This window comes from Gorilla gorilla, chromosome 3 (assembly GCF_029281585.2).
Source record: "Gorilla gorilla gorilla isolate KB3781 chromosome 3, NHGRI_mGorGor1-v2.1_pri, whole genome shotgun sequence".
Taxonomy (NCBI): Eukaryota; Metazoa; Chordata; class Mammalia; order Primates; family Hominidae; genus Gorilla; species Gorilla gorilla.
In genome coordinates, this window is record NC_073227.2 from 189796111 (window position 1) to 189822934 (window position 26824).

Sequence of the window (26824 nt, forward strand, 5' to 3'; positions counted from 1 at the left end):
ATAAGATGAGAATGGCATGGAATTATTTCTAGTTGCCTTAAATGAATTTTAAACACCCGTTATGCGAGGGAGAGTAGGTATGGTCTGTAAGAGGAACTCCAGGAAGCCCATGTGGAATTTTGCAGTTTCCTCTTTACAGGTGACCTGTTAAACAGCCTGCATGTCATGGTAGTAAGATGTAACAGAAAAGCTGTATTAATTAAGGTGACTGATTACCATTCAAATACATGTAAATCACAGTCTACCCAGAGGAAGATAGGAGTCCTCTAACTGCAGGCTTCTTCCGAAGAATTAAAGGGCTTTCTGAAAAGCTGAGGCTCTCAAAGTGTGGGTATGGTACCCACACTGGTGGTGTCAGCATTGCCATCACTGGGTACATGTCCATGGCATCCAGTGGGTACCAGGACATCCATTTCTTACCCACTACTAGAAATAAGCAATTCACTTATGGTTAGCAATATTACCATGAAAAAATGTTAATTTGACAATATTAAGACCAAAGCAAAACAGAATTTTGATATTTGCTAAAAAAGAAAAGGCCTGAAATTAGTGGGCTGGTTGAAACGGGACTGGAATTGCAAGCTGCTCCCATCTGCCATTCCAGCTTTTAAGGCTTCTTAATTGAATTGGAAGCTCAGTTGAAAAAAGAAAAGGATCATCTATTCTTTCCTCTGTTTTCAGATAAAGTCCTAAGAACTTTTTTGAGGGCAATTTATACCCATTAAAATGTCAAATTCACATATCCTTTGACCCAGTAATCTCATTTCTAGACATGTTTGCCACAGAAAACTCAAAACAAGTATACAGTACAAGTTAGTTGTACAGGAAGCTTTATTGCTACACTGTTTGCACTAATGAGTACTTGAAGAGAGCATGTCTATCATTAATAAAGAATGGTTTATACTATGGAATACTATGAGGCCATTCAAAAGCATGAAATAAACCTTCATGTACCAACATGGAAGGATACCCATGATACATCGTTGAAAGATACAAGATCACTGAGGGAGCATGTGCATATGCTTGATCCAACTTTTGTGAACAAAAACCCAAACATGCAAACATATGGGTTTGTAAGTATTTATATTTGTATAGTAAAGGTTCTGGAAAGATAGCACCAAGATATTATCGGTGTTTTGCCCTGTGGAGTGGAATTGTATGAGGATTGGTGGTTATGTGGGAAATTCTTTACATTTACTTTATTATTGTACTACTTTCACTTTATTTTTTAATTAATATTTTATCTTTAATTTTTGTGGGTACATAGGTGTGTATATGGGCTATTTGGATATGGACATGCAATGCGTAATAATCACATCAGGGTAAATGGGGTATCCATCACCTCAAGCACTTATCCTTTGTATTGCAAACAATCCAGTTATACTCTTATACTTTCTGATACTTCAATTTCTCACAATGAATATTCCTTTTGTAAAAAAGAAAAAAAAAGGAAGAAACTAAGTCCCAGGCATATTAAGAGAGAGCTAATTAGCTGTAGAACTAATTCTGACACTCTATTTCCCAATCAGTATTATTCAGAATTATTTTTTACTTCCCTGTAATAGTTACTCAATTTTAGAGCCAGAATTTAGCCTAATCTACTCATTTAACCTCTAAGAAAACTGAGCCCAGGGGGTGCTAAGTTCCTGGAGAGTGGCCCTCAGGTGGTGACTGAGGACTCAGTTAGCCTCCTCCAGCAACCCTACCCCCGTCCCACCCCAACCCCACCCCGTCCCACCCCACCCCACCCCACTCCACCCCACCCCACCCCACCCCTGGGCAAAGTGAAAGTGAAGCAAACTGAGAGGAACTCCACTGTCCCTTCTGCTTACTCAGCAGATGGGAGCCAGCCACTTTGTTTTGTCTTGGGGCCTGTCCTTGATGGCTTCTAAGACTAAAAAATCAAAGCTGTAAATTTGTGTAATTTAGAGATTGAAGGTACTGATCGTTGTTGTCAGTGACTGGAAACCAGGCCTATTGAGAAAGAGCCATTGTTCAGTGCCTGTCAGCCCAGAGAGTGTGCTGAATGCACTGGACATCTTAGACACAGATCTACGTGGTGGTGTTCTGTGTTTTTTCTCCTAAAAGAAGGCTTCTCACACCACCACTGATGAGAAAACAATTCGAGGAAAATGTAGGCACACTCAGTACATGAAGGGAGACACTATTAAAAGCAAAAAGAGGGTTATTGTCAAACTTAGAACGATGCTAATTTGAGTTCTGAGCTCTAAAACTGGTAGAATTCAAACATTAAATGTAGAATGTAGTAGTATTCTATGCCTTAAACAGTTGAAAGGAAAGGCTTACATTGGCAAAATGTATTTCACACCAAATAATGATCCTAAATCAGTCTTTTGCAACGTAATAAGATGCAGCTTTGTAAGTATACTTTATTTCTAAACTTTACCAATCTCAAAGGCTACTTGGAGCTCTTATTTCAGAAATAATTTCAAGATGTTCATTCTCTACAGTTCTGTGGTATGATTAACTTCGAAGTCCACTGCGACACAAATGAACTTTCCCTAAAATGCAACACGAGAGTACTAACTACAGTCAGTAAAGATGAGAGGGGGTTCTTTTGTAGCTCTTCCTGCAGGCTGTGAGAATTTTTTTCGTTAAAAAATTCGTTAAAAAAGCAGGATATACTGCTTCAGTCCTTACCATGAGAGCCACTCCCATCGGAACATAAATTAGTCTTAGTGTATTTCAAGTTCTCACACATGTTCACATTCCAACTGGGTGCAACAGTTGACTTTTGTCTTTAACTTTCCTTGGCAAACCGATAGCATCAGAGGAAGAGATAAGCTGCCCCTTAGGGAGTTGATTGTAATGCGTTCCAGACGTCTGCATGCCCCTGGTGCAAGCACCAGCTTTCTGTTAAAGACTCAGGGTTATGTTGTTTGAATGTTTTGTTGTTTGCTTTTTGAAAAAGCCAGATCAGATTTTTGTCATTGTATAAACTCCAGTAGGAGAAGAGGGATGCGTTTTTAAGGTGATTTCTAGAATGCTCTGGCTGACTTAGCTGCAGAAGAAAAAGGAGAAAGGAAGAGACAGTGTATATTTTGGCACTTAAACTTCTGTAGTAACAATGCATTCATTCACAAATCTGGAGAGAACTGAATGTCTGCTTTTTAAAGTCTGAATTGAATTCTCGACCAGACTTTGAGACCCTGAGAAGGTTTTCAATCCAAACCATGCTTAATATTCACGTTTTATCATTATTGATGGAAAGTGAAAGAAAATTTGAATTCTTGGTAGCCAGATTTGGCATTAGACTTTTATAACCTCACTTAAACTTTACAAGAAATCTCATTACAGGTATTATTATCCCCATTTTTAAAGCAAAAAAAAAAAACACTGACCCTTGGAAAGAAGAACTGGCACTATTGAGATTCACACCACGTGTGGCTGGCTGCATCAGGGGGCTCATAAAGAATTCAGAGCTGGCCCCCAGCTTATCTTCCCCATTCCCTCTTCTCACCCCCAAGCTACCTCCATTAAAAGAGATGCCAGGCTATATTTATTTTATTATGTATACTTACGAATGCATTTGCTCATCTTTGGTGTCATAAAATACAATGAATAAACTCCTATCCAGTTTTTCAGTGTATTTCCTTAATTTTTAAAGCAATAAACTCCTTCAATCCTCCCTTGTACTCAATACTAAAAAATGAAAGATCTGATTTTAAGCAGGAAAAGTTTTGTCTTAGCATATAGCCAGGAAACTTCATCTGCCTAGGTCCTGAAATGTAAGTGATCTGCCAGAACCAAGCGTGGGGGTAGCTCGCGAGGCCTCAGCCCTCCTGCTCCTGCGTGAGAGGGCTTTCTTCTGCAACCTGGCTCCTGGAAGGAATGAACGCTCTCCCTTCAGCCCCTACTCCCCACCAAGAATTTAAAAGATAAGAGGGAAACATTTCCCTGACTCTAAAATGGTTTGTTTTTAATATGGTATGTCCAGGCCTGCACTACTAAAATCCTTCATAAAAGTCCTCTAAAAGATAATGATTGTTCACATTGCAAACCTGTTTGAAAAGCCTGGAAAAATGCGGTATACTGTAGGGAAAGTCAGTCTCCTTTTCTCACTTATATAATTTGTAAGTCTGTCATTTCTTTTTTTTTTTCTTTTTTTTTTTTTTTGAGATGGAGTTTTGCTTTTGTTGCCCAGGCTGGAGTGCAATGGTGCGATCTTGGCTCACCACCTCCACCTCCCAGGTTCAAGCTATTCTCCTGCCTCAGCCTCCTGAGTAGCTAGGATTACAGGCGTGCACCACCACACCTGACTAATTTTTTTTATTTTTAGTGGAGACGGGGTTTCTCCATGTTGGTAAGGCTGGTCTTGAATTCCTGACCTCAGGTGATCCGCCTGCCTCGGCCTCCCAAAATGCTGGAATTACAGGCATGAGCCACCGCGCCCGGCCTAAGTCTGTCATTTCTAATATGCTCTCCTAGTTTTAGCTCGGTAGTAGCTGAGTATTGTACAAAATAAGCACTTTTTACTGCTGCTTAGCATGTGTCCGTGAACCCTAGCTCAGTACCTGGCATTCCATGGGCAGGCAAGAAAAGTTTGCTGAATGAATTAATCTGGCCCAAGTGTGATTGAGAGGCCAGAGGAGGTCAGTGGGTGCCGTCTCCCAGGCCAGCAGCACACACACAGCTTCCTACAGTCTCCCTTCTTGTCTTTGTCTCAGTTACATCCTCTTCCCTTCCTCCTATGTGTCTCTAACCTGCCAATTGCACCAACATTTATTACCTGCTGCAGAGCCTGTGGACCCACAGTTTGGCTTACCTTTATTTTCTCCATCTCCAGAATATGTCTCTCCTCCATACCCCCATAAATTAAAAGTGACTTAAATATATAAAATGGAAGAGAGAGGCAGGATAAAACTGTTTGATAACTTAATAGTACAACTGGCCAGTCTCTCGTAGATTTTTTGCATTCATTCCAAACCTGTTTTTTGTTTTGTTTTGTTTTGTTTTTGAGACGGAGTCTGGCTGTTTCACCCAGGCTGGAGTGCAATGGCGCAATCTCGGCTCACTGCAACCTCCGCCTCCCGGGTTCAAGCAATTCTCATGCTTCAGCCTCCCTAGTAGCTGGGACTGCAAGCGAGCACCACCTCGCCCAGCTAATTTTTGTATTTCTAGTAGAGACGGGGTTTCACCATGCTGGCCAGGCTGCTCTCGAACTCCTGACCTCAAGTGATCCACCCTCCTTGGCCTCCCAAAGTGCTGGGATTACAGGCATAAGCCACCGCGCCTGGCTGAAACCTGTTTCTATTAAAAGACTTATACCTTGGAACTGTAATAAGTAATTTATTAAAGAACCGTTAATATTAGACATTAAAATAATTATGACTCCCTTACCCCTATTTGATAAGCATATAGGTGACATTACACTAAATACTCTCCCTGTCTACCAAAATAATCTAATGTTGAAGCAGTCCACCGCATTTCAGGTCTCCTGGAAATGTGCTGCGATTTTCTGAAAAATAGAGGCAACAACTTGCTGTTAAGGACAGCAAAAAAGAGGAGGCTAAGACGCAAGGTCCTCTGAAGCTTCTGCCAGCTCTCTCACCAGAACCTAACTCTCGATACCAGTGGAGTGAATCTGGAAGTCTCCTGCCTTCCTGAGTGAGTTGGAGACGTAGACACTACCTGGACAGGCTGGAGAAATGAGGGACTTAAAACGTAGCACACCCCTTGCCCCATGCCACCTGACTAGAAATGCCTGCCAAAGGTATATGGACATGCAAAGCTGGCACAGATGTAAAGCTCAATATATTAAACTAGATAGCAAAGAAATATACACCAAGCCCAGCAATACAAAGCACCCTGCTTTCATGCAGTTAAACATTCTTCTGTTTTAGGCCACACTGTACTTGCTGGCTTCATGTGGCTTCATGAAGGTAAGTGCTGTGTCTGTTTTGATCACTACTAGATTTCTGGCACCCAACATGTAGTAAAAGCTCAATCAGTATTTGTTAAATTCATTGAGAGAGCTGGGAAAGAAGGTAGAATGAAAAGAAAAGAAAAGAAAAGAAAAGAAACAAAAACACAAGCCTGGGCAACATAGCTAGACTATCTCTACAAAAATTAGCCGGGTGCAGTAACTCACACCTGCAGTGCCAGCTACTCGGGAGGCTGAGGCAGGAGGATTGCTTGAGCCCAGGAAGTCAAGGCTGCAGTGAGCCGTGACTATGCCACTGCACACTCCAGCCTGGGCAACAGAGTGAGACCCTGTCTCGAAAGAACCATCCACAAAGTTAGTAGTGCCTACAAGAGTGTAGTTGCTCTTTAAGCTTGAATTTTTGGTTATTTTGCAAGAGGCATTATTTGCCTTAAGCCGTGGTAATTAGATTTATTCTGCTTTGTGGGCTTTTAGATGAGTTAATCGGCTACAATTTCTCTTAATTCCCTCTAATGCTTTCTAGGTGTGGATATCAAGAAACCTACATGTTGTGTTTAGAATATTTTATGTATGACAGATATCAGTGGGTAGTAGACTTTGCACTGGAATTGCCCTTTTCCCTGCCTCAGTTGTTTTTGGTAATATTAACTCTTTATTTACTGTTAAACTTTACAAAAAATGTCAAGTTTACTTTTTAGGACTAATAAATTAGTTTTCATAATTTTAGCCATTTAGGAAAAACAGAAGAAACCACATTGCAATGTAAAGGGAGAAAAGTCACACATAGCTAATTATTGATAGGAAAATGAGAAGTGAGATAGCAACATCTGAGAGGACTTCATATATGAGCATCTCACAGAGTAACTTTTTCTTTTAGCCAGCATAATTACTAGCTTTTCCCATGTGTGTACAGACATTTTTTTCCTTAGAAATTTTGGCCTTAAAAGTCAAATACAGGTTATTTTACAGATGATCAATGGTCCTTCTAGAAAAAGTCCACAGAAGCTCTCAGATGCTCTGTAGACCAGCCTTTACTCACTCCTCTATCAGCATCCTGCCTCCCAGCTCGCATTTTACCAAAGCTAGAAAAGACCCTCAAGGGCCTGGGTGCGTGGAATTATTAGAGACCAGATAAAAGACATGTAAGGAGTGCTGGTGTGGCAGATGCTGCGAAAAAAATGTGCCACAACCTCTGAGGGCAGGAAACTGAAAGACCTCGTGTGGTTTGGAGGCCTGAGGAAAGAGCCTCAGGAAGTGATGTTTGACCTGACATCTGAAGGCTAAATGGGAGACAGAGACAGGTGTGCAGTCAGGAGGAATCGCACATTGAAGGGAAGGGCTGAGACTCTGAGAATGGGGGTGGGAGGGAGAAAAGAAGAGGCTCCAGGGGGCGACCAGGCCTGGTGGGCCAGGTGAAGGAATTTGGAGTTGATCCCAAGAGCAAGCGAAAGCCACTGGGGACAGGGAAGTCAAGAGTCACAGGATTCCATGTGGTTTTTGAAACTGGCTGCATGGAAGAGAACAGCGTGTGGGAGAAGTGTAGGAGAGGGAAAGGCAGGACTCATGATGGTTGAGATGAGACGGATGGGGACAGGCAGGCCTGACTCCTGCGGTTCTGACTTGTGAAACAGGATCAGGGATGGTGCCACTAACTAAAGAGGAAGAGAGGATTCCAGTAACAACTAAGCATTATTCTCTTTTAATCTCTGCAACAGCCCTACTCTGTGGGTTCTATTATTACCCTATTACATAGATGAGAAAACAGAGGTACGAAAGATTAAATTTGTCTAGAGTCTCCTAGTAAGTGTTCAGTAAATGTTTGCTACTACTGCCTCTGTTTACTCATGGAGTCATTCATTCATTCATTCATTCATGGATGGTATGCTGTATCTAAGATAATACATTGCTGAACAGAATAGATGTGAACTCTGCTCTTGAGAAAGACTGGTAGTGGGAGAAAAAGACAATAAACAAGCAGTTATCTTGCTTGGACAAGCTGGTCAGGGATGGTAGGACGGTCTAGGTTTCTTAGACTGGAATGTTAGAATTCTAGCTCTTGCATAAATCTTGGATGGATATACAGAGGAAAAATACGTATTGACAAAGCCAAAAAAAATGTTTCCCAGATGTTCTCTGAGGTTCCACAGGCATCCCCAATGAGTTAGATCAGAAGTAGGCCCTGTGCCGATTTTGTAGGTGGGAGGCTGAAGATGCAAGAAGAGAACAGCCGTGCAGCTGTGCTGAGGTCTCAAAGAGCAAGGGTTCCAGGTGCCGCCGCTCCTGCTGTCCAGCAGGTTCAGCTGCCTTTGGGCCCACAAAGGTAGGAAATGGCCCATATCTGACTGCCTCTGTACAGGTCAAATCACAGCTCCCTGTTCTCTACTATATATAGTAACGACCTTACATAAGAGTGCTATTAAAAAAGGACGACAGAGAGGAAAAGAGAATGCCAGCTGAATTTTTTCCACTAAAGCTCATTTTTAACAGATGTGTTTTCTCTGTTTCCACAATGACAGTGTACCAGGGGACTGTTCTCCAGGTCAGGAGGGAAGCAACCCAGGTACTTGTAGGACTGTAATTGGGTCCGTCTGTGCTGAGCACAACAATAAAATTACTTGTACTTCCCTTTTTATTTAATGTTACTCTCCTCATCAGTTCCCATTTTCCTGATATTTGTGGGAAGGAGGCCATGAAGAAGGATGAAAACACTGTAAAAATAATTTAAACTAAACTTTACAATATTTTTGGGATAATGCTGAGAAGGAATGTTCTTTTTTTTGAGACGGAGTCTCACTCTGTTGCCAGGCTGGAGTGCAGTGGCGTGATCTTGGCTCACTGCAAGCTCCGCCTCCCGGGTTCAAGCGATTCTCCTGCCTCAGCCTCCAAAGTAGCTGGGATTACAGGCACATGCCATCACGCCCAGCTAATTTTTGTATTTTTAGTAGAGACAAGGTTTCACCATGTTGGCCAGGATGGTCTCGATCTCTTGACCTCGTGATCCACTCGCCTCAGCCTGCCAGACTGCTGGGATTACCGGTGTGAGCCACCTCGCCCAGCCTGAAAAGGAATGTTCTAAGTTCAGCAAAATGAGTGATTAACATGTAAGTGGTATGTCTATCTTAAATGCTTTAAATTATAATTCATGATTTTTTAATTAAGGCTTTCTTATTCCATCTGATCTCTTATACACTCTAGTACCCAGTGATACACAAATTTTGTTAATTTTGGTAAGTCAGTCTGTCTGTGCAGTGTGTGACCTTGACATTATGTAATATGAATGGGATGGCTGCGTGTTCCCTTTTCCCCAGGACAGTCAATCTGCCAGTTGTCTAGAGTTCTATATAGTTCAGCCTTTGTCCCAGATTAAAGGGCCCACATTTGGACACTGAATTATTTACATGACCGTCCTGAATACTAATAGCTCACATTTATCAAAGGCATGCTTGAACATTGCTCAAAATACTTCACATGTACTACCACATTTCATCTTCACAGTCTAGGAGGGAAGTGCTATCATGACCCCCATTTTATTTATTTTAGATTCACTGGTTACATGGGCAGGTTTGTTACAAGGGTATATTCATGATGCTAAGGTTTGGGTTTCCATTGATCCTCTCACCCAGGTGGTGCACACAGTACCCAAGAGGAAGTTTTTCAGCCCCTCCCCACCTCCTTCTCTCCCCACTTTTGGAGTACCCAGTGTCTGTCGTTCCCATCTTCGTGTTTGTGTGTACACAGTGTTTAGCTCCCACTTATCAGGAGGTATTTGGTTTTCTGTTCCTGCATTAATTTGTTTAGGATAATGGCCTCGAGCTGCATCCATGTTGCTACAAAGGACATGATTTTGCTCTTTGTTATAGCTGTATAGTATTCCATGGTGTGTATGTACCACATTTTCTTTATCCAGTCCATCATTGATGGCATCTAGGTTGGTTCCACGTCTTTGCTGTTGTGAACAGTGCTATGAGGAGCAAGTGTACATGTACCATGTGGGGTTTTTTGGTAGAATGATTTATTTTCCTTTAGGTATATACCCAATACTGGGATTGCTGAGTCTAATGGTAGTTCTATTTTTAGTTCTTTGAGAAATTTCCAAACTGCTTTCCACAGTGGCCTAATTTACATTCCCACCAACAGTGTATAAGCATTCCCTTTTCTCCACATCCTGGCCAGCAGCTGTTGTTTTTTGACGTTGTAGTAATAGCCATTCTGACTGGTGTGAGATGGTATCTCATCGTGGTTTTGGTTTGCATTTCTCTGATGATTAGTGATGCTGAGCATTTTTTCATGTTTGTCAGCTGCTTTTATGTCTTCTTTTGAGAAATATATGACCCCCATTTTAAAGATGAAGAAGCAGGTTCAGAAAAATTAAGTGATCAAAGAAACTCAGCTAGTAAATAATAGAGTCTAAAATTTAAACACAGGCAGTCTAACTCCAGAGCCTACATGGCTAAGAAGTACAGCATTACCTTTCATTCTTAAACCAGTTAAGAAGTATATGAATAAAACTCCTAGAGGATGGAAGGGTCCTTTGGAACTGGGAAGTTCTTGGAGTCCTTGAATAGAAATGCTTTCCCAATTTGCCAGTGCAGGGGCCCTTTATGGGAAACAGTGAGGACCATCCAACAGTCCAATTAACTGAGCACAAAGCACAAGGCATATTTGTTTTTCTTTCTTTTGAAAGCATAAATGTTAGAAAAGTTCAGAAATGAAGAGATTTAGAAGTATAAACTTATAACTGTTGGAACCATCCTCGTATTTTCTAGACCAGTCTTCTCTCGACAACCCTTCTCTCATGGCCATTCCTCGCCCTCTGTGTTTTCATGAACAGTGTGATTGACTACTCTGATTTTGTTAGCTAGCCAAAGTGGAAAATGAGAACTCGGTGAGTGGGCTGGTATGTGCTGCCTGCCAGAGGCAGCGCTCTGTAAGATGGCTTCATTGTTTGCTTACGCTAATGCTCCATTGCATCTCAGGATTTATTTATAAATTATTTGTTTTAGGATATGGTACTAGCTTCATGAACACCATTGTAGACTTCACATTTAGAAGTGTTTTTTCCAACTCTTTTTTACTTATTTTTCATGAGAATAGTCCTTACGTCAAGATGAAAGAAAGGTGAAACACCAGGTAGAATCAGCAAACTGATAAGCAGCCCTGTTTAAATCCATGGAAAGGTAATGTTTAAAGAAGACATTTGTTTTAATTGATTTTTATTTTACGTGTACACATTAACTTCATAAATCTTACCTTTCATACCAGGAAGCCTAGATCAGCTAGCGTGTTAATATGCTGACAGCTGAGAGCAAAAATAGATAACCTAAAGTTGTCTAACAAATAAGACATCACTTAAGAGGAAACTCAAGTGTGTTTCAGGGAGCAGTGGCAGATCTGCCTTAGATTTCATACCACTGCATCATCCTGTTAATCAAGATCAATCAGATACAAAAATCTTTGGTCAGAACCAGTATTACAAAAGAACCTAAGAATTTCTGCTTTCTCATCTTTCTGTTTACCATAACACAGGCATATATCCAAAAATATATAGAAAGCAAAAATTTGGAGAGAATTACATGCGCTTTCCTAAATGCACCTTAATGCTTTCCCTGGTGTTACTATTACTACTGTTGGAAGCATCACTGTTGAAATGAGCCTGTACGTCACACACATTGCTCCCCACACAGCAACACTTCTGATGAGGGCAGCCCCCTGCCTTGTTATTCATTGAGAAATAGAAACTCAGATTATTTAGAGCAAAATTTCAGATTTGAAGAAGTTTTCCTAATAAGGAAGAATGATGTAATGTTCATGGAGGGGGGCCAGGTTCCCTTCATTTGTTTTATTTATATTAGCTGAATTCCAGGGGAAAATGGGCTATGAAGCATGAGGGCTGCTAACTATATTTAGCCACACAAAGTTAGTACATCAGGGGTCATTTTTTCTTTAAGTTATACACTCATAAATGGGCTGGAAGATATTTTTCCAGGCATCTTGTTTTTATAAAGTTTGATCAAGCATAAATACTTTTATTAAGATGCTACCTTTTATTTTGAGTGTGAAGAAAGTATCCATTGTAATCTCTTTAATTTGGCATGTTTCTCTGAGATACTGGTTTTTGGGTCAAAAGATAGATAACTAATAACAATACCTTGGTTCAGAAGATTGTATTAACTTTCCAGAGTGCTCACGCCTGTCATCCCAGCACTTTGGGAGGCCAACTCAGGAGAATTGCTTGAGCTTAGGAATTGGAGACCAGCTTGGGCAACACAGGGAGACCCCATCTCTACAAAAGTAAAAAAATTAGCTGGGCACGGTGGCACATACCTGCGGTTCCAGCTACTTGGGAGGCTAAGGTGGAAGGATCACTTGGGCCTGGGAGGTCGAGGCTGCAGTGAGCCGTGATAGTGCCACCGCACTCCAACCAGGGCAACAGAATGAGACCCAGTCTCAAAAAAAATAAAAATTAAAAAAAAAAAATCCAGAGCGGGCTTTAAGAAGGAAGCAATAGTAGTTTCTTGGAAGAAAGATAATGTGTGTTTAAGAGTCACGTTCTGCCCATTGTCTGGCACTATTCAATCTGGATTCACTCCCATCCCCCTCACCTTACTCTAAATATAAAAATAGTTGGTGCGTCTTAAGACAGTAGACTATCCATTTTTGTACTTTTGCATTAAGACTTTTATTTAAATGTATTTATAAACTGGAGAAAAATTTGTAGCATTTAAACATAAAACCTCAGCGTTATAATTGGTCATTCCTTCCGCTTGTCAACGTGTTACAACATTTTTGCTTTGCTCTGTTACATGACTCAGGGCTTACCTGCATTTCACGTGAGAGAAAAGTCAAATTCATCTCCACCCCACAGCCTGCTATCTTCTGCCTTTTACCCTAAGTCTTCGGAGGCGACAGCTTCCTCCCCATGACTGATAGTTATCCATGCTCACAGCTGCTGGCAGGACTGACTCCTTTACAACTGTGGCCTTGTAGTTGATCTGAACAGGATGATCCTGTCTATGGAAGCGGAGTCTTCTCTCACTGTCTGAAGGAGAAGGCTCTGCTGGAGATGGAGGGCTCTCATCTGTCGATGGGTAGCACCGACGGTGCCCCAGACGTGCTGACCATGTGTGGATGTCTCAGAAGAGTGGAAAGGCTTGAGAAATGCAAGCTTAGAATCATTTCTAATATTACTTGATGGGAAGTCAGCAAATAGGAAACTTGTAAAAAATTGGAGGACAACTTTTTGCCACTATCATGGACAAATCTATCACCACTACCCCAAATATTGGTCCCTCAGAGACCAAGTCCTTAGATTCTGAGGCTCTGCTGTATAATTCCTGTTCAGTAGAGCATCTGGCGAACCTCTAGTAGGACAAACAGACAGTAACCCTTGTGAGAAGTGAGGGAACTTTTAGAGCTAGGCCTCAAGGAGCACTGTACAGTAGAAATAGAATGTGAACCACCACAATGAAGACCACGTATGCAGTTTGTTTCCTAGTAGTCACATTAAAAAGGAAAAAGAAATTAATTTTAATAGTATGTTATTTAACCCAATATATTCAAAATATTATTTTAACATGTAAATAATATAAAAATTGTCATAAGATCATTTTCCAATATCTTTTTAAACTAAATTTTTTAAATCTGCTGTGTACTTGACACTTACAACACGTCTCAATTCTGACTAACCACTGTTCAAGCACTTAATAGCTACACGTGGCTAATGGCTACCATAGTGGGACAGTGCAGGTCTGGAGGATGTGAAATCAGGTAAACACACAACCTTTACACCCGAACCAGTGCTGCAGAATTGATGATAATTACTCTAAATGCTCATCTCTTATCTTTTCGCGTCTGAAAACTGCTGCTGAGTGTACAAACCAGGTAACAGTAATAAGGGCCAATCCCAGTGGTAGAAATGGAGTTGATATGGTGGAGAAGGATCTGTTGACACCAGATCCTCAACAACAGCCATGCACAGCTGGACAGAAGCCCCCTCGGACTCCCAGGGCTGGAGTCGGGGCAGAGGCAGAAAGTCTAAAAAGAAATACATCAGTGTAGTCATTTCAGTAATAAATGCTGTGAAGTAAATAAAACAAGATAATAAAAGAGAGATGGGAGTACTCTTCTTGCTCACTCCAATAGTTGAGTGAGTCATCTGGGAAGTAAGTTGTGCTGTGGAGTGTGAAAGGTGATTTTAATTCAGCCTCAGAGCCAGGCGCAGTGGCTACTGCCTGTAATCCTGCACTCTGGGAGGCCGAGGTGGGCAGATCACTTGAAGTTAGGAGTTTGAGGCCAGCCTGGCCAACATGGTGAAACCCTGTCTCTACTAAAATACAAAAATTATCTGTGCCTGGTGGTGCACGTCTGTAATCCCGGTTATTTGGGAGGCTGAGGCACAAGAATCACTTGAACCCAGGAGGCGGAGGTTGCAGTGAGCTGAGATCGTGCCACTGCACTCGAGTCTGGGATGACAGAGTCTCAAAAAACAAAAAATTCAGCCTGAGGAAAATACTTCCTCTAGTCCTCAACGTGACTAAAGAGATCCTCATTTTTCTTTAAGAGAGAATTTCATTATTTAAAAACACAATGCCCAAAGAAATGGAAGAAATTGAAGAAGCTGGTTTCTATGTACTTCAAATAATATTTTGGTGTGAGGCCCCACATGACAACATCTTTCCCCCAGGATACCACAGCTGACATAGCTAAAATATGAAGTATGGCCTAAATAATACACAGTGAGCTGATAACTTAGGAAATATTTTTTGTTTGTTTTAGCCAAGGCAAACGAATTAAAAATTTTAATGTTTTGTTTCCATATTTGCTTAAGTAAACTTCAAAACTAATTACTTCCAAAGAATTTTGCCTCGGCTACATGGATGACCAGTGAATTCTGTTGGGAGTGTAGGACTACACTGAATAATCGAATAAATCTATTGAATACGGAATTTAAAAAAAAAAAACTCGGTAAAAAAGCATTAGAACCACCATACAGCCTATATCTATATGCTTATTATGTATGGGCTGGCTTAGGAGGGAACTTGAGAAATGGTAACAGTATTTGGTTGATGCTGGAGAGGGAAATTGGACTGGGAAGAAAAAGTAAGAGATGAAGATGTACTTTCAGTGTTCTCTTTATATCTTTTGCATTTTGAAGAGCAGAGGCTTTTAATTTTGATGAAGTCCCAGTTCATCAATTTTTTTTCTCTTATGGATCACCCTTTTGTTGTCTTACTAAGAAATCTTTACCTAACTTATGGTCACAAAGATTTTCTCCTATGATTCCTTCTTGAAATTTTATAGTTTTAGACTCACATTTATGTTGAAGATTTTTTTTTATTTATTTTTATTTTTTTTAGAGATGGGGTCTCGCTCTGTCCCCCAGGCTAGAGTGTTGTGGCTGCAAGATCATGACCTCCTGGGCCCAATTGGTCCTCCCATCTCAGCCTCCCGAGCAGCTGGGACTACAGGCGTGCATCACCATGCCCAGCTAATTTTTTAGTTTTCTGTAGAGACAGGGTCTCACTTTGTTGCCAATGCTGGTCTCAACCTTCTGGACTCAAGTGATCCTCCCCCTTCGGCCTCCCAAAGTGCTGGGATTACAGGCATGAGCCACCATCCCTGGCCTGTTGAAGACTAATATTAGTTAACTTTTGTATAAGGTATCAGTTGTGAGCTGAGGTTGGAAATCCAATAGGGTTTGGAGGGGTTTTTTGTTTTTATTTAATCATGTGTATTCTTTAAAAAATAGGATTTAATTTCAAGAGATTAAAAAGAAATATTGTATAGAAATGTCTGCAGTTATAATAAGTAGTTCAATTTTAAAAAGAAAAAGTTGTTTTGTTTGCTTTGTTTTGAGACAGGATCTTGTTCTGTCATCCAGTCTGGAGTGTAGTGGCATGATCATGGCTCCCTGCAGCCTTGTTCTCCTGGGCTCAAGCAAGTAGCTGGGACTACAGACTCACACCATCACACCTGGCTGATTTTTTTTTTTTTTATTTTAGCATAGACGAGGTTTCACTGTGTTGCCTAGGCTGGTCTCAAGATCTGGGCTCAAGTGATCCTCCCACCTCAACCTCCCAAAGTGCTGAGATTACAGGCATGCAACACTGTGCCCAGCCAAGAAAAAAGTTTTATTATGACTACTGTACTGATTTTCAGGAACAGTCATTGTGCTTTAATTCTCTAAGCCAAAAATGTCCAATTCTGTTGGGCAAAAAGACTATGTTGTTGATTGCGCTCTCTCATATGGTCCCTTGCCTTCAGCCATTTTCATAATCAAAACTTGATGGCAGTATTTTGTTACAGGGTAAGAAACTAAAAATGGTAAAAGCCATTTGTCAGGGTAAATCTGAACTAATTATTTAGATCAGCTGAAATAAAAAGGGTTACAAAGACAAGTTTTCTGTTTTCAGGAGGCGATGTGGATACTAAAACTTCAATGGAAATGAAAAGATATGGATAAATTTGCATCTGCCAGATCTGCTTAGGGAAAGCATATACATGAAGTGGAGGAAGTCTTCCCATATCCCTTACGTAAGGATTGAGATCTGGGGCCAGAGACACATGTTGCAATATCAATAGAAGGTCGTCAGATTGCCTTCCATGAGGGAGTGGGTCTGTTTAATGCTATCATTTTGTGACATTGAGAACATGTGAGGCCACCCACACCTTCTCTGCCCTTCACCAGAGCTGGGGCCAGCCTCTTCCAATAAATGCTAAATAATGACTATCGCTTTGAAGGTGCACTTATTAGCAAGGGAGTCCATGTGTCTAGGGTTCTTTGACGCCATTACAGTGTATGAATAATGTACATTTGACGGGGGATGATCCTCTCACCCTACTCAAGTTTGGAACCATTTGACAGATAAACTGAGGAGTCAGAAAGAGATCCAAGCACCAGATTTGTACTGGGGAGAACTCAGAGAAGAAAGGGGATGCACTGCTGGGCCTCATGAGCTGGCTTATACTTCACCTTGAGCTAAGCATACTAATACCCAGTCCAGGCAGCATTGAACAGCTCCGCGCAGATCTCACCCTCCAAAAAACAGGAAGAAAAAGCCCTCTCACTGCAAGCAAGATCCAAAGAGAGAAGAGCAAGGGAGGGGCTGATGTGAGCATGCCCAGATCCATCCCCCACCCATATTCGCCACAAAGGGCGGAGACAGGCAAAGAGGGCCCCTGTCCTGGAAATCCCTCCATGAGGAAGCAGTGAAGGATGCGGGGCCCACTCTGTCAGTGTCTAGTGTTCCACTGATCCTACATAGTAATTTTGAAAGACGATAGCATGATGTTCCTGAAAGGAAAAAAAAAGTTTCCTCTATGAGGTCATTAACATGTATCATGAATGACTTTATTGTCTTCTGGTTCATTTTGACATTTTTGTAAATTCTATAGATCTTTTATTTACTCCCATGATATATTTTAAAGATCAACAAATGTCCACACCAAAGAAAAAAATCACCAGTACGTAACTTTTATATTTCTATACTTTTAACTGTTACATTAATCCTGTCTTATTCAAAAGGTATTCACCACAAAAATACTTACTAATCTTGATTTCCTGGTATGAACTCCTGTGCTTCTGAGATTAGAGATATGCTTTTCTTTATGGGTGGCCACAATCAAGAGATAAGATCATGCCTAAAAGGACAAGTTAGGAACAGAAGTGTGATTAAGTATATTCTGTATTAGTTTTAATTAGGACTATAGTCCTTTAACAATTTCATCATATTTAAGCTTGCAAATATACATGATTGCTGATACCACTATAGTCATATACATGTATATATGCACACATACACATGAGAGATGAGACTGTGTTACTCAGACATAGAACCACGGGACAGTCAGCTACACATTACTTCTAGGCAATGGTTCATCTTCTCTCTTCAGGGAAAAAGTAACCCTTGTTGGAACCTGACAGATTTTGAACATATCTTTTCTTTGTTCTTTGTAATGTTTATCTGTATTCTTGTTAGAAACGACTTTCTGGTTCAGTTATTTAAAAGATTAAGCCTTTTAGTGAAAGAAGTTCTCACCTTGGTGTCATCACTTGAGGGGCTAAGAGTGAAGCAACCCAGTTACTACTCTGGGCTCTGTTCGTGGCCTCCTGTGTGGCACTGCACCAAACGTACTTATTACTCAGCTGGATGAGATGATCCCGGTTCCTTCCATCCACATGTTCCATGCTTTCCTGTGTATCTCGGCACACAGATACTATACATACTTCAGTGGCTTTTTCCGTTGTTTAAATCTTAAAAAGAAAAGGCACATTCTGGTGTATATACTACTTCCCTAAATGAAGGGCCATCTACTATATAAGTCTTACAGTATAATCATGAAATCCAGATGTGGTGTGCAACAAACTTCATTATTTACATGTTTTGGAAAAGATTAATAAAGTACAGCAAAATAAGCTCAATACTACAGCTGTACACACTATACTATAAAGTATTCTTCTTTTGAAAAGCATTTCAAGATTTTGCAGCATTTTTATTGTATTGGAAACAGTCACAGATACCATATTATAGAAAACTCTGTTTGATAGAACGCCAGATGAATAACTGTTGACTATACACAGTCATATATAACCACATTGGAAACTTCATGTAGCTATGATAAATTTCTCTCATTTTTTCCTTAGGAGTAATTACATTAGATAATTGAACAGTTTCATCTAAGAATTTATTTTCGTGGTTTTAGTCATTTCTCAGGGAGGGAGCCTCATTTATTACAGTTCTCCCCAAGACACACTGGATAGACTTCATCCACTGCTGGAAGGACTGGTGCTGCCCCCTGAGGGGAAATGGCTAGGCAGCACTGTCTTCACTGCATCTCATCCTTTGGCCTCTAAGGAATGTCAAGGTCAGCTGGTCAAAAGCTAAGAAGGGCCAAAGCCATTTAAAATTTACAGTTCTTTTCCACAGTCACAAGTCTCTTAATTCATGCTGCTAGGCTGCATCTCTTGTGCTTGCCAAAATGCATTTTTGAGCTTTTTCAAGAACTTTCTCCTTCTTTAGAGAAGAGGTTGGGAAGGGAGTCTGGTGATCAGGCAAGCCCTGCATTCACACCACGGACCCTTTGGCTTGTATATCTTGGCCATTAGCATTTAAACTATCAATGGTAGACTTGTAAGAGGAAATAAATTGCTCTGAGTATCCAGATCCAACTGTGCATTCCTCACATTGATTGCAAGACCAAAATATGTAGAAAATGTTATTGGCAACATTATTTATTCAAAAATGTTTAGTTCTTCAGTTATAGGCCTATGTTAATAGAAATTTGAAAAGTCGTCTTTATACTGTTGTTCACCACGTGATATAATGTTTCTAAATTGTATCACATTTAGTGATACAGTATCTCAAGAGATGGAACAGCATAACAGATGAGTAATATTAGTGATATTCAGATGTTCAAATGTACAATCTTGAAAGACTAAAGAACGAATTTATAGCATGGGCACATTTTAAAAATATTTAAAGGGGACTATTTAAAAATAATCCTACTATACTGCAAAGATATGAAAGAAAGACCGAGAATGATTTAGTGAAGGCCACACAGAAAATTGGTGGCACAGTCACTTCTACCCGGGAAAGTACTAAGTAGCCCAGTGGCAGCAGATGCTAAAAAAGGGCTGTCGGTGATTTAAAAACAAAGCTATTTAGGCCACGTGTGGTGGCTCACACCTGTAATCCCAGCACTTGGGGAGGCCAAGGTGGGAGGACTGCTTGAGCCTGGGCAACATAGTAAGACCCTGTCTCTACTGAAAAAAAAAAAAAAATTCCACTGGGTGTGGTGGCACACACCAGTAGTTCCAGCTGCTCATGAGGCTGAGGCAGAAGGATCACTTGAGCCCAGGAGTTTGAGGCTGCAGTGAGCCAAGATGACACCACTTTACTCCAGCCTGGGTGACAGAGCAAGACCCTGTGTCATTCATGAACAAACACATAAGTAAATACCAAACTATTTTAAGAATTCAAATCCAATTATTTTGGAAATGATTCTTTTTGTATTTATTTTTTTCTACCACAAACATTGTGTTCAAAAAGGAGAGTGAAGGACAGAACCATAAGTATGCAGGAACTTCCATACCATGAAATTCTATGGTAGTATTTATTGCCCTTATGTGATATATGTCTCTTGATTTTTCTCAGAAATTTGAATTAATACTATACTTGGAAGATGTGAAGTAAGAACCTTTATCAATTGGTTTCATCTTCCTGTTCACATTTTGGATATACAATATTTAGCTGTAAATACATGATGTTTGTTTAGTAGAGAACAACCATTCATTAGTTTCTCAATATAATGAATGCTAGTTGATGGTACTTACACTGAAGTAAGAAATTCTGGAAGCAAATTTAATTTCTTAGTTTCAAAGTCAGCTCCTCCAGGTTGCTTTGTACATTCTTATAGTTTTTCCAGTAAATGTTTTTAAGTCTAGCATATGAGACATAACTACCTAACATTATATGCATGGAATGTGTTCAGGACATAGCCCGGCTGTCTCTATAGCTGTTTTGGGTGCCATTGCAATATCTGTATCTCAATAACAAAGAAATAGGGGATAGGAGGGGCAGACTTAGAGCCATAGTCTTGAGTGGAGCCCAAATCAGAAAGGTCCTCTGTGTCTGAGGAAGTCGCATTCATTGCACATGGTAAATATAAGGTAAGTCGTGGTGCTTTGGTTAGAGACATGGTAACGTCATGGTCATGAGCCAGAGCTCCTCAGTTTAAATCCTGTCTCCACTTCTTTCCAGCTGCATAATCTTGGACAACTTACTATATATCTTTGTGCCTCAATTTCTTCATCTGTAAAATGGAGATAATAAAAGTGGCCTCTCTCCTCGGGTTTTTGTAAAAATTAAATGAGTTTAGAGGGAAAAGTGCTTAAAATGGTGTTTGGTACATAGTAAGTGCTCTATAGTAGTTAGCTCTCATCACTAGATGTGGTGACGCTGTTGGTGCTGGCAGTAGTAGTAGCAATAGTCATGCTTGATGAAATTATTTGGAAAAGGCCTCCCCTGGTGGCTTTAAACACAGGAAATGGATGAATGGATACCCTTCTCAGGCCTCCAGGATATTTTGTTACTGTCTAAGGCCTTCTTTTAAGTTACAAACTTATGGAGTTTTATGTTTTAAGAGTCTTTTTAACCACTATACTTTTTATATGCACATAGTTAAAAACAGCCAAATAGTATAGAAGAGTGTAAAATGCAAAAATAAAAGATGTCTCCCCTCCACCTCATTCTAGTCTTACTTTCCAGAGGTGAACACTTTAAACTATTTGTTTTTAGCCCTTCTGGTGGTTTCTTTCACAAGTTTATGAACAATATATGAATTCATCCATTTATTGATTCATCAACTTCCGATAGTGCTATTAGATTAATTTTTATATTGTTCGTACCAGCAAGATGTTCCTGTTGGGCCTTTGGTACCAACCAGCTGATAACAGCAATTTCTTGATCTTCCTGTGTCTCCATCTACATATCGTAAAATAAGGATATTGGACTTGTTGGTTTCCAAGGCCACTTTCTAAAAAGTGTTAAGAGACCATTTGAACTAATTTAAGTGAAGAGAAAAAAAAAAAGAAAAAAAAATTCTGAGATAAAACTGGTCTGAGGGTTATCTGGATCCAGCGGCTAAAATAGTATTCCGATTTTAACTGTGTCTCTCCCTTTTTCTTTTGTATAAGGAATTGGCTGCTTTTTATGTACTGGCTTCCTTTTTGTAGACCCTTCCATGATGGCAGGAACTCTAGGTGATTCTATCCTTTTAGACACATTTCCCTTCCATCTTCAGTATGAAAAGTCCCAGGGAAAGGCCCTGCTTGGCCTGGCCTGACCTGGATTATATACTTATCCTTGGATAATTTGCTGAAGCCATATACCAGTTGACTAGTCCTGGATCACATGCTCACCCTGCAACCAAGGGCAAGAGGATTGTGACTGGCAGACCCACAAGGAATAGGGTAGAAGCGTATCTGTAAAGGGAGGGAGGAGTGCTATTATCAGATGAAAGAAGAATGGTAGAGAATAAAAACAGATGTCTGCCACACTTGGAGTTTCAGGAAATTGACTTTAAGAAGAAACTCATTCAATTCTCCACCTACTAGTGAGTCATTACTTGCTTGTATGAATGCTTACTGCCATGCATTCAACCATTGGCCTCATTCTCCTTCCAGAAATATAGCATGACCTCCACCTACACATTCTTTAACTTAGTATCAGCCATAAGCGATTCCTGGCAGTACTTCACAACACTTGAAAAATGAATACAGACATCAGTGTGATGTTCCAGGCAGACATCAGTGCTTTAGCTTCTAGCCCCAACACAGGCACTCAATGCGGCCTTGTTAGAAACACTCTGTCCGGTCTTTTATGACTTGCTACACTACACAATGGACACACAAGGGAACTGTTTCCTCTCTCTGTATAGGGACCAACTTTGTTATCTCAGGATACAGTCTATGTTTTGAAAAAGTGGCTGTAGAACAGTGCAGGGATGGGAAGAATGGGTCCTATCAAAGGAAAGAACTGCCTAGAGATGACTGAAGTTCTCACCAAGTACTGAAAATATCCCCAAGGCACTTCTCTTCAAGGTAAACATAAACTTATTGCGTTTTTGACTGATAACCAAATTAAATGGAAAATGGGCACTGGTACAGGCTGCCACTGCCTGGAACATGATGGAGTGCCTCACAGATGCCAAATTAGGAGCTGCATTACCAGGTTCACAAACGCTCTCATTCGGGTTTGGGAGTTTCACATTTTGGATACTAACAAGCCAGAAATATATAAGTACTGTTACTATAAGAGCTGTGATACATATATATCTCCTTTATTAGAAGATGCGTTTCCCTTTCCTGTTTTCCACACAAAAGGATGCCTGGCAATCTTTTGACAGGTAGTAAGTGACATCTATGTGCAAAACACTGTAATAATCAAGAAGATAGAACACATCTGGCTCTGGGCGATCTGGGCTGGTGTGTGAGATGATAATGCCACTGCCAAACTGACAGTGCCATGCCAGCCTTGTGGGCTGGAGTAGTGTGGAGGAGGGAGTAAGAACTGCTAGATGTTACTGGGGAGGGCTTCAAGAAGAAATGGGCATTGAAATGGGCACAAAAGGATGAAGACAGTGGATGGAGAGAAATTGGTGGGGGTGGCCCTCCAAAAGAGGGCAGCGCATGAGAAGAGGCCAACAGGAAGGAAAACTCAAAATGGGTTTGGGGAACAATAAGAGCAACAAACTTAGAAGAGATACAGCAGCATTAGTTGGAGATAAGATTGTTAAGACTGTTTGAGGCCAAATTATGGGTATCTTAAATATCAGATATTATTTTAGGGAGACAAGTTAGATCAGGGTGAGAGGAGCTCTGTCTAGACATAAGTTTGAAGTGAAGTAGCACATTTATGTCACATGGAAGTGGATAATGGAATTCAGGACTGAGGGCTGGGTTAGAGAGATCAGGGAGTGAGAGTGATGCAGCTGACTGACTCCTTGTGCAAAGAGGAGCGTAAAGTTTAGATCTTGGTAAGGTACCCATATTTAGAGAGATGGAGAACCAGTGAAGGAAGTAAGGCACAGTCCCAGAAGCAGGAGAACAAGGAGAGTTGTTAGTGATGTCAAGGGAGAAGAATGCTTCAAGAAAGATGGAGTGGGTGAGCCCACTGTCAGAGGCTGCAGAGATACCAAGAATGAAGGCAGAGAAAAGCCATGGGACTGCTGAGCATAGCACAACCCTATCTTCATATTTGAATGAAATGTCAAAGCCAAAACATCCAAAAGAGTTGTGGCAGAAAGAGGGGAAAGGGTTATTAACAGAACATTGGCCACTTACCACTGAAATAGTTTCCATGTTTCCTTTAAGGGAAAGCATTATAGCAGAACCACATCCAACTCTAGCCCCATAGAAACTATTTTGAGACACACAAAACATAAAAGCTATTTTTCTCTTGATCTGGGTAGAATTTATCTATAGGTATATCTGTCTTAAGAAAAAAAAATGCAATTGACATTAGCTAGTTAGTTGACAGAATATTCACAGAACAGATTATTTACAGAATATTCTTCCTTTTTTAAGATTTACCATGGAATTGTTTTTATCTGCCTCTCGAATGCCTTTAAAATCTTCTTCTGTTTTCCAAAAACTGATATATACGTTTTTCAAAAACAGTTTAAATAGGTGTGAAAACAGCATATGCATAAGGTTAATATATGCACACACACAAATAAGTACCATACTTGGACTTGTTTAGTTGTCCAAGTTTACCAGTTTCTTTGAAATCAGGTTCTTTATAATATTTAAATCTTACAGGGCTAAAGAGGACAGGTCATAAAATCTAAAAGTTTATTAGGACGTTAAAGTTGAAAAACTACCCCAGAAAGGATAAATAAAATATCCAAAGTCATAAACAGAACGTGGCAGAGCAGGAGCCGCACTATCTGAACGTTTCTCTACTGGGCTGACTCCATGTTTTTACTTGTAAATAACCTGCATGATAGTGGCTTTATTTCTAAGAATACTCTCTTAGGAAAATGCAACTGTGTGTTGCTGAATGCCACAGAGCTTGATGGAACAGGGAGTTTTACATTGTATAGAAATCTAGGGATTTAACTTCAATTCAACAGATATTTATTGAGTGGCTTCCCTGTGAGTAAAGAGGAAGATACTGAAAATGGAGGGCTCAGCGAAGTGGGAGGATTGCTACTTTTTGTAAAGCCATTTGGGGAGTAGATAATGGTTATTTGTTTGGAAAGAGATGACACTCTGCCCTTAGTAGTAATCGACTCTTATAAATACTGACTGCATACCACTGTTTTGGATGTATTCAACCCAGCAAGCATAAGCTATGATGGGACTGACACAAGGGATGGCACCAGCCATTGTGTGATGAATGAAAATGAAAAGTCGGGGAAAACATTAACCATATGAAACCTTAAAATATGCCAAATTCGTCATTTCATTGGAAGACAGAAAGTGAAATATCTGTCTGTCCTTTCTTCCCTAATTCTTCAAAATCTCAGAGAAATTTTATACTTAAGACCTTAAAGTTTCTCAACATCTGTCTCACAGGGAGCTTTTCCTTGGTATTTCAATTAGAAATGAGATCACTGATTTTGCTTCAAGCATTGAAAAAAAAAAGGTTGAAAAACAGATTTTTCTTCAAAAATGTACTTTGTCTATGTTAAGAATTGAAACCAAACATTTTCTATTAGGAACAGTCGGTATTAATTCATTTTAATGTTCACTAAATTAGCATAGTTTTTATAAGAATCAACTAATATCTTCCTGCTGTTTTTACTGGCCTTTGCATCAGTAGAAATGAAAATCATTTTGGGCATTTAACTGTGATGCAGAGTCAACTCTTTTAGAAGCTGACTTTCGGATTCCTCCCCCAAAAAGAGGCTGGGACTGAAGCGCCAGCATTCTGTGTTAGATTCCTCAGGCACATCACAACTGCAGGCACTGGCAAAGCCTGTCCCTTATCATATGCAATTTATGTCAGGCTACAAATCCTGCTCTTCTGGTGGGGCTATAAATTCTTTGGACCACATCCTGCAGCCCTCTCAGAGCCAAAGTGACCATTTACCCCACAGAGAGTTGGATCTCCACAGACCTCCTAGATGAGACATCTCAACATCTGGGAGCCAGCGGCAGGAGTCAACTTTTGAGAAACAGTTCACATTGCTACTGACCCTTGAAGAACACCATCTCCCCTACCTCTCATTCCTATTCTTCGTGTTACATGAGAGACTCAGCCATCCTTTGATATTCCAGAGAAGTTCCCAGGAGGATTAGGAATTGGTCATCAGTTGCTCCTTCTCTCTCTCTCTATTGGTACATGGAATGACTTCAAATAGAGATCAACTTTATGCATTAAGACATACAAAGCTACTGTTTTTCTGTGGCAGAGCCAAATATGGCTCTTACTCTAAGTACAAAGGAAAAGTCTCTCTAAAAGAGACTCAAGTCATGTGCTGATTTCACTCAGGTCACTTCTCCCTTGAGCCCTCCTCCATAATTGTGTTCAGTTCTGGCTTTGTTTGGAAAGTCAGCACAATTTACAAAAGGTTCAGAATGCATTAAAGGTCAAAAAATAGGGCTTTGTAAAGAAACCTATGTCCTTTTGCAATACATTTTAAACTTATACATAATCCCAAGCAGTAATCAATTTTAATTTAATTCTAGCATTTTTTTGTTTATGGTACTTTGTAGAAAATCCAGATTTTTATCCCTGCCTTCTCCCCCAACCTTAGGGGAATGTATTTGAATTATTTTTGCACTCACAACCTCCCATAAGCCCAGTGCAATACATTCTCATTGGTCTTTTATTAATCCTTACTGTGTAAATAAATGATCATTCTTAAGATTGGGATTTATATACCTTTTCCTAAGGGGCAATCATAAGTTAGTGCTAAACAAATCAAGTTGTTAGATATTGACCTTCATGCAGTGGACCTAGCTTCTGTGATATGAAGATATCAATTGAGCTCTGAGTAATAGAATTTTAAAAGACAATTGAAGCATTACTATAATAAAGTTATAGATGGAACTGAATCGGTACTACCTGAGTGGCAAGCCCTTGTAGGAGTTTTATTTTCTATTTTATACATTCCCAGAATTGATACATTGAAGTCTCATGCATATGATACTGAGCTAATCTTAGCCAGATGGGAATATATTGTGGAAACACCTACCAGCTTATCCCTAATTCACTTACCTACCTTCATTTGAAAATTCTTAAGATTTCCCAGTCCAATATGGGACCCTCCTAGTATAGGAATGTCCTACTGAATATGCCTGATGAACCCAATGGGGTACAGAATTGCAGTAAGAAATTTATATCATTGTTGTCATTGACAGTGATGAGTCCACCATGTTTAGTGTTTGGCCAGGTGCTGTGAGGATGCTGA

At 40.2% G+C, this 26824-nt stretch overlaps 1 protein-coding gene across 11 annotated transcripts in view; it reads left to right on the forward strand.

Moving 5' to 3' along the window:
- The window catches only part of PALLD (palladin, cytoskeletal associated protein), a 435452-nt gene that overhangs the window by 353228 nt on the left and 55400 nt on the right, over nucleotides 1–26824 (forward strand). Inside the window, exon 1 of one of the 11 annotated variants that reach the window (XM_063705639.1) lies at nucleotides 8784–9006. The exons of the other annotated variants lie outside the window; for them this stretch is intronic. Within the exon in view, the coding sequence (XP_063561709.1) occupies nucleotides 9005–9006 (2 nt within the window). The 5' untranslated portion in view covers nucleotides 8784–9004. Of the gene's footprint in view, nucleotides 1–8783; nucleotides 9007–26824 lie in introns of those variants that run through there. 11 annotated transcript variants of the gene reach the window in all.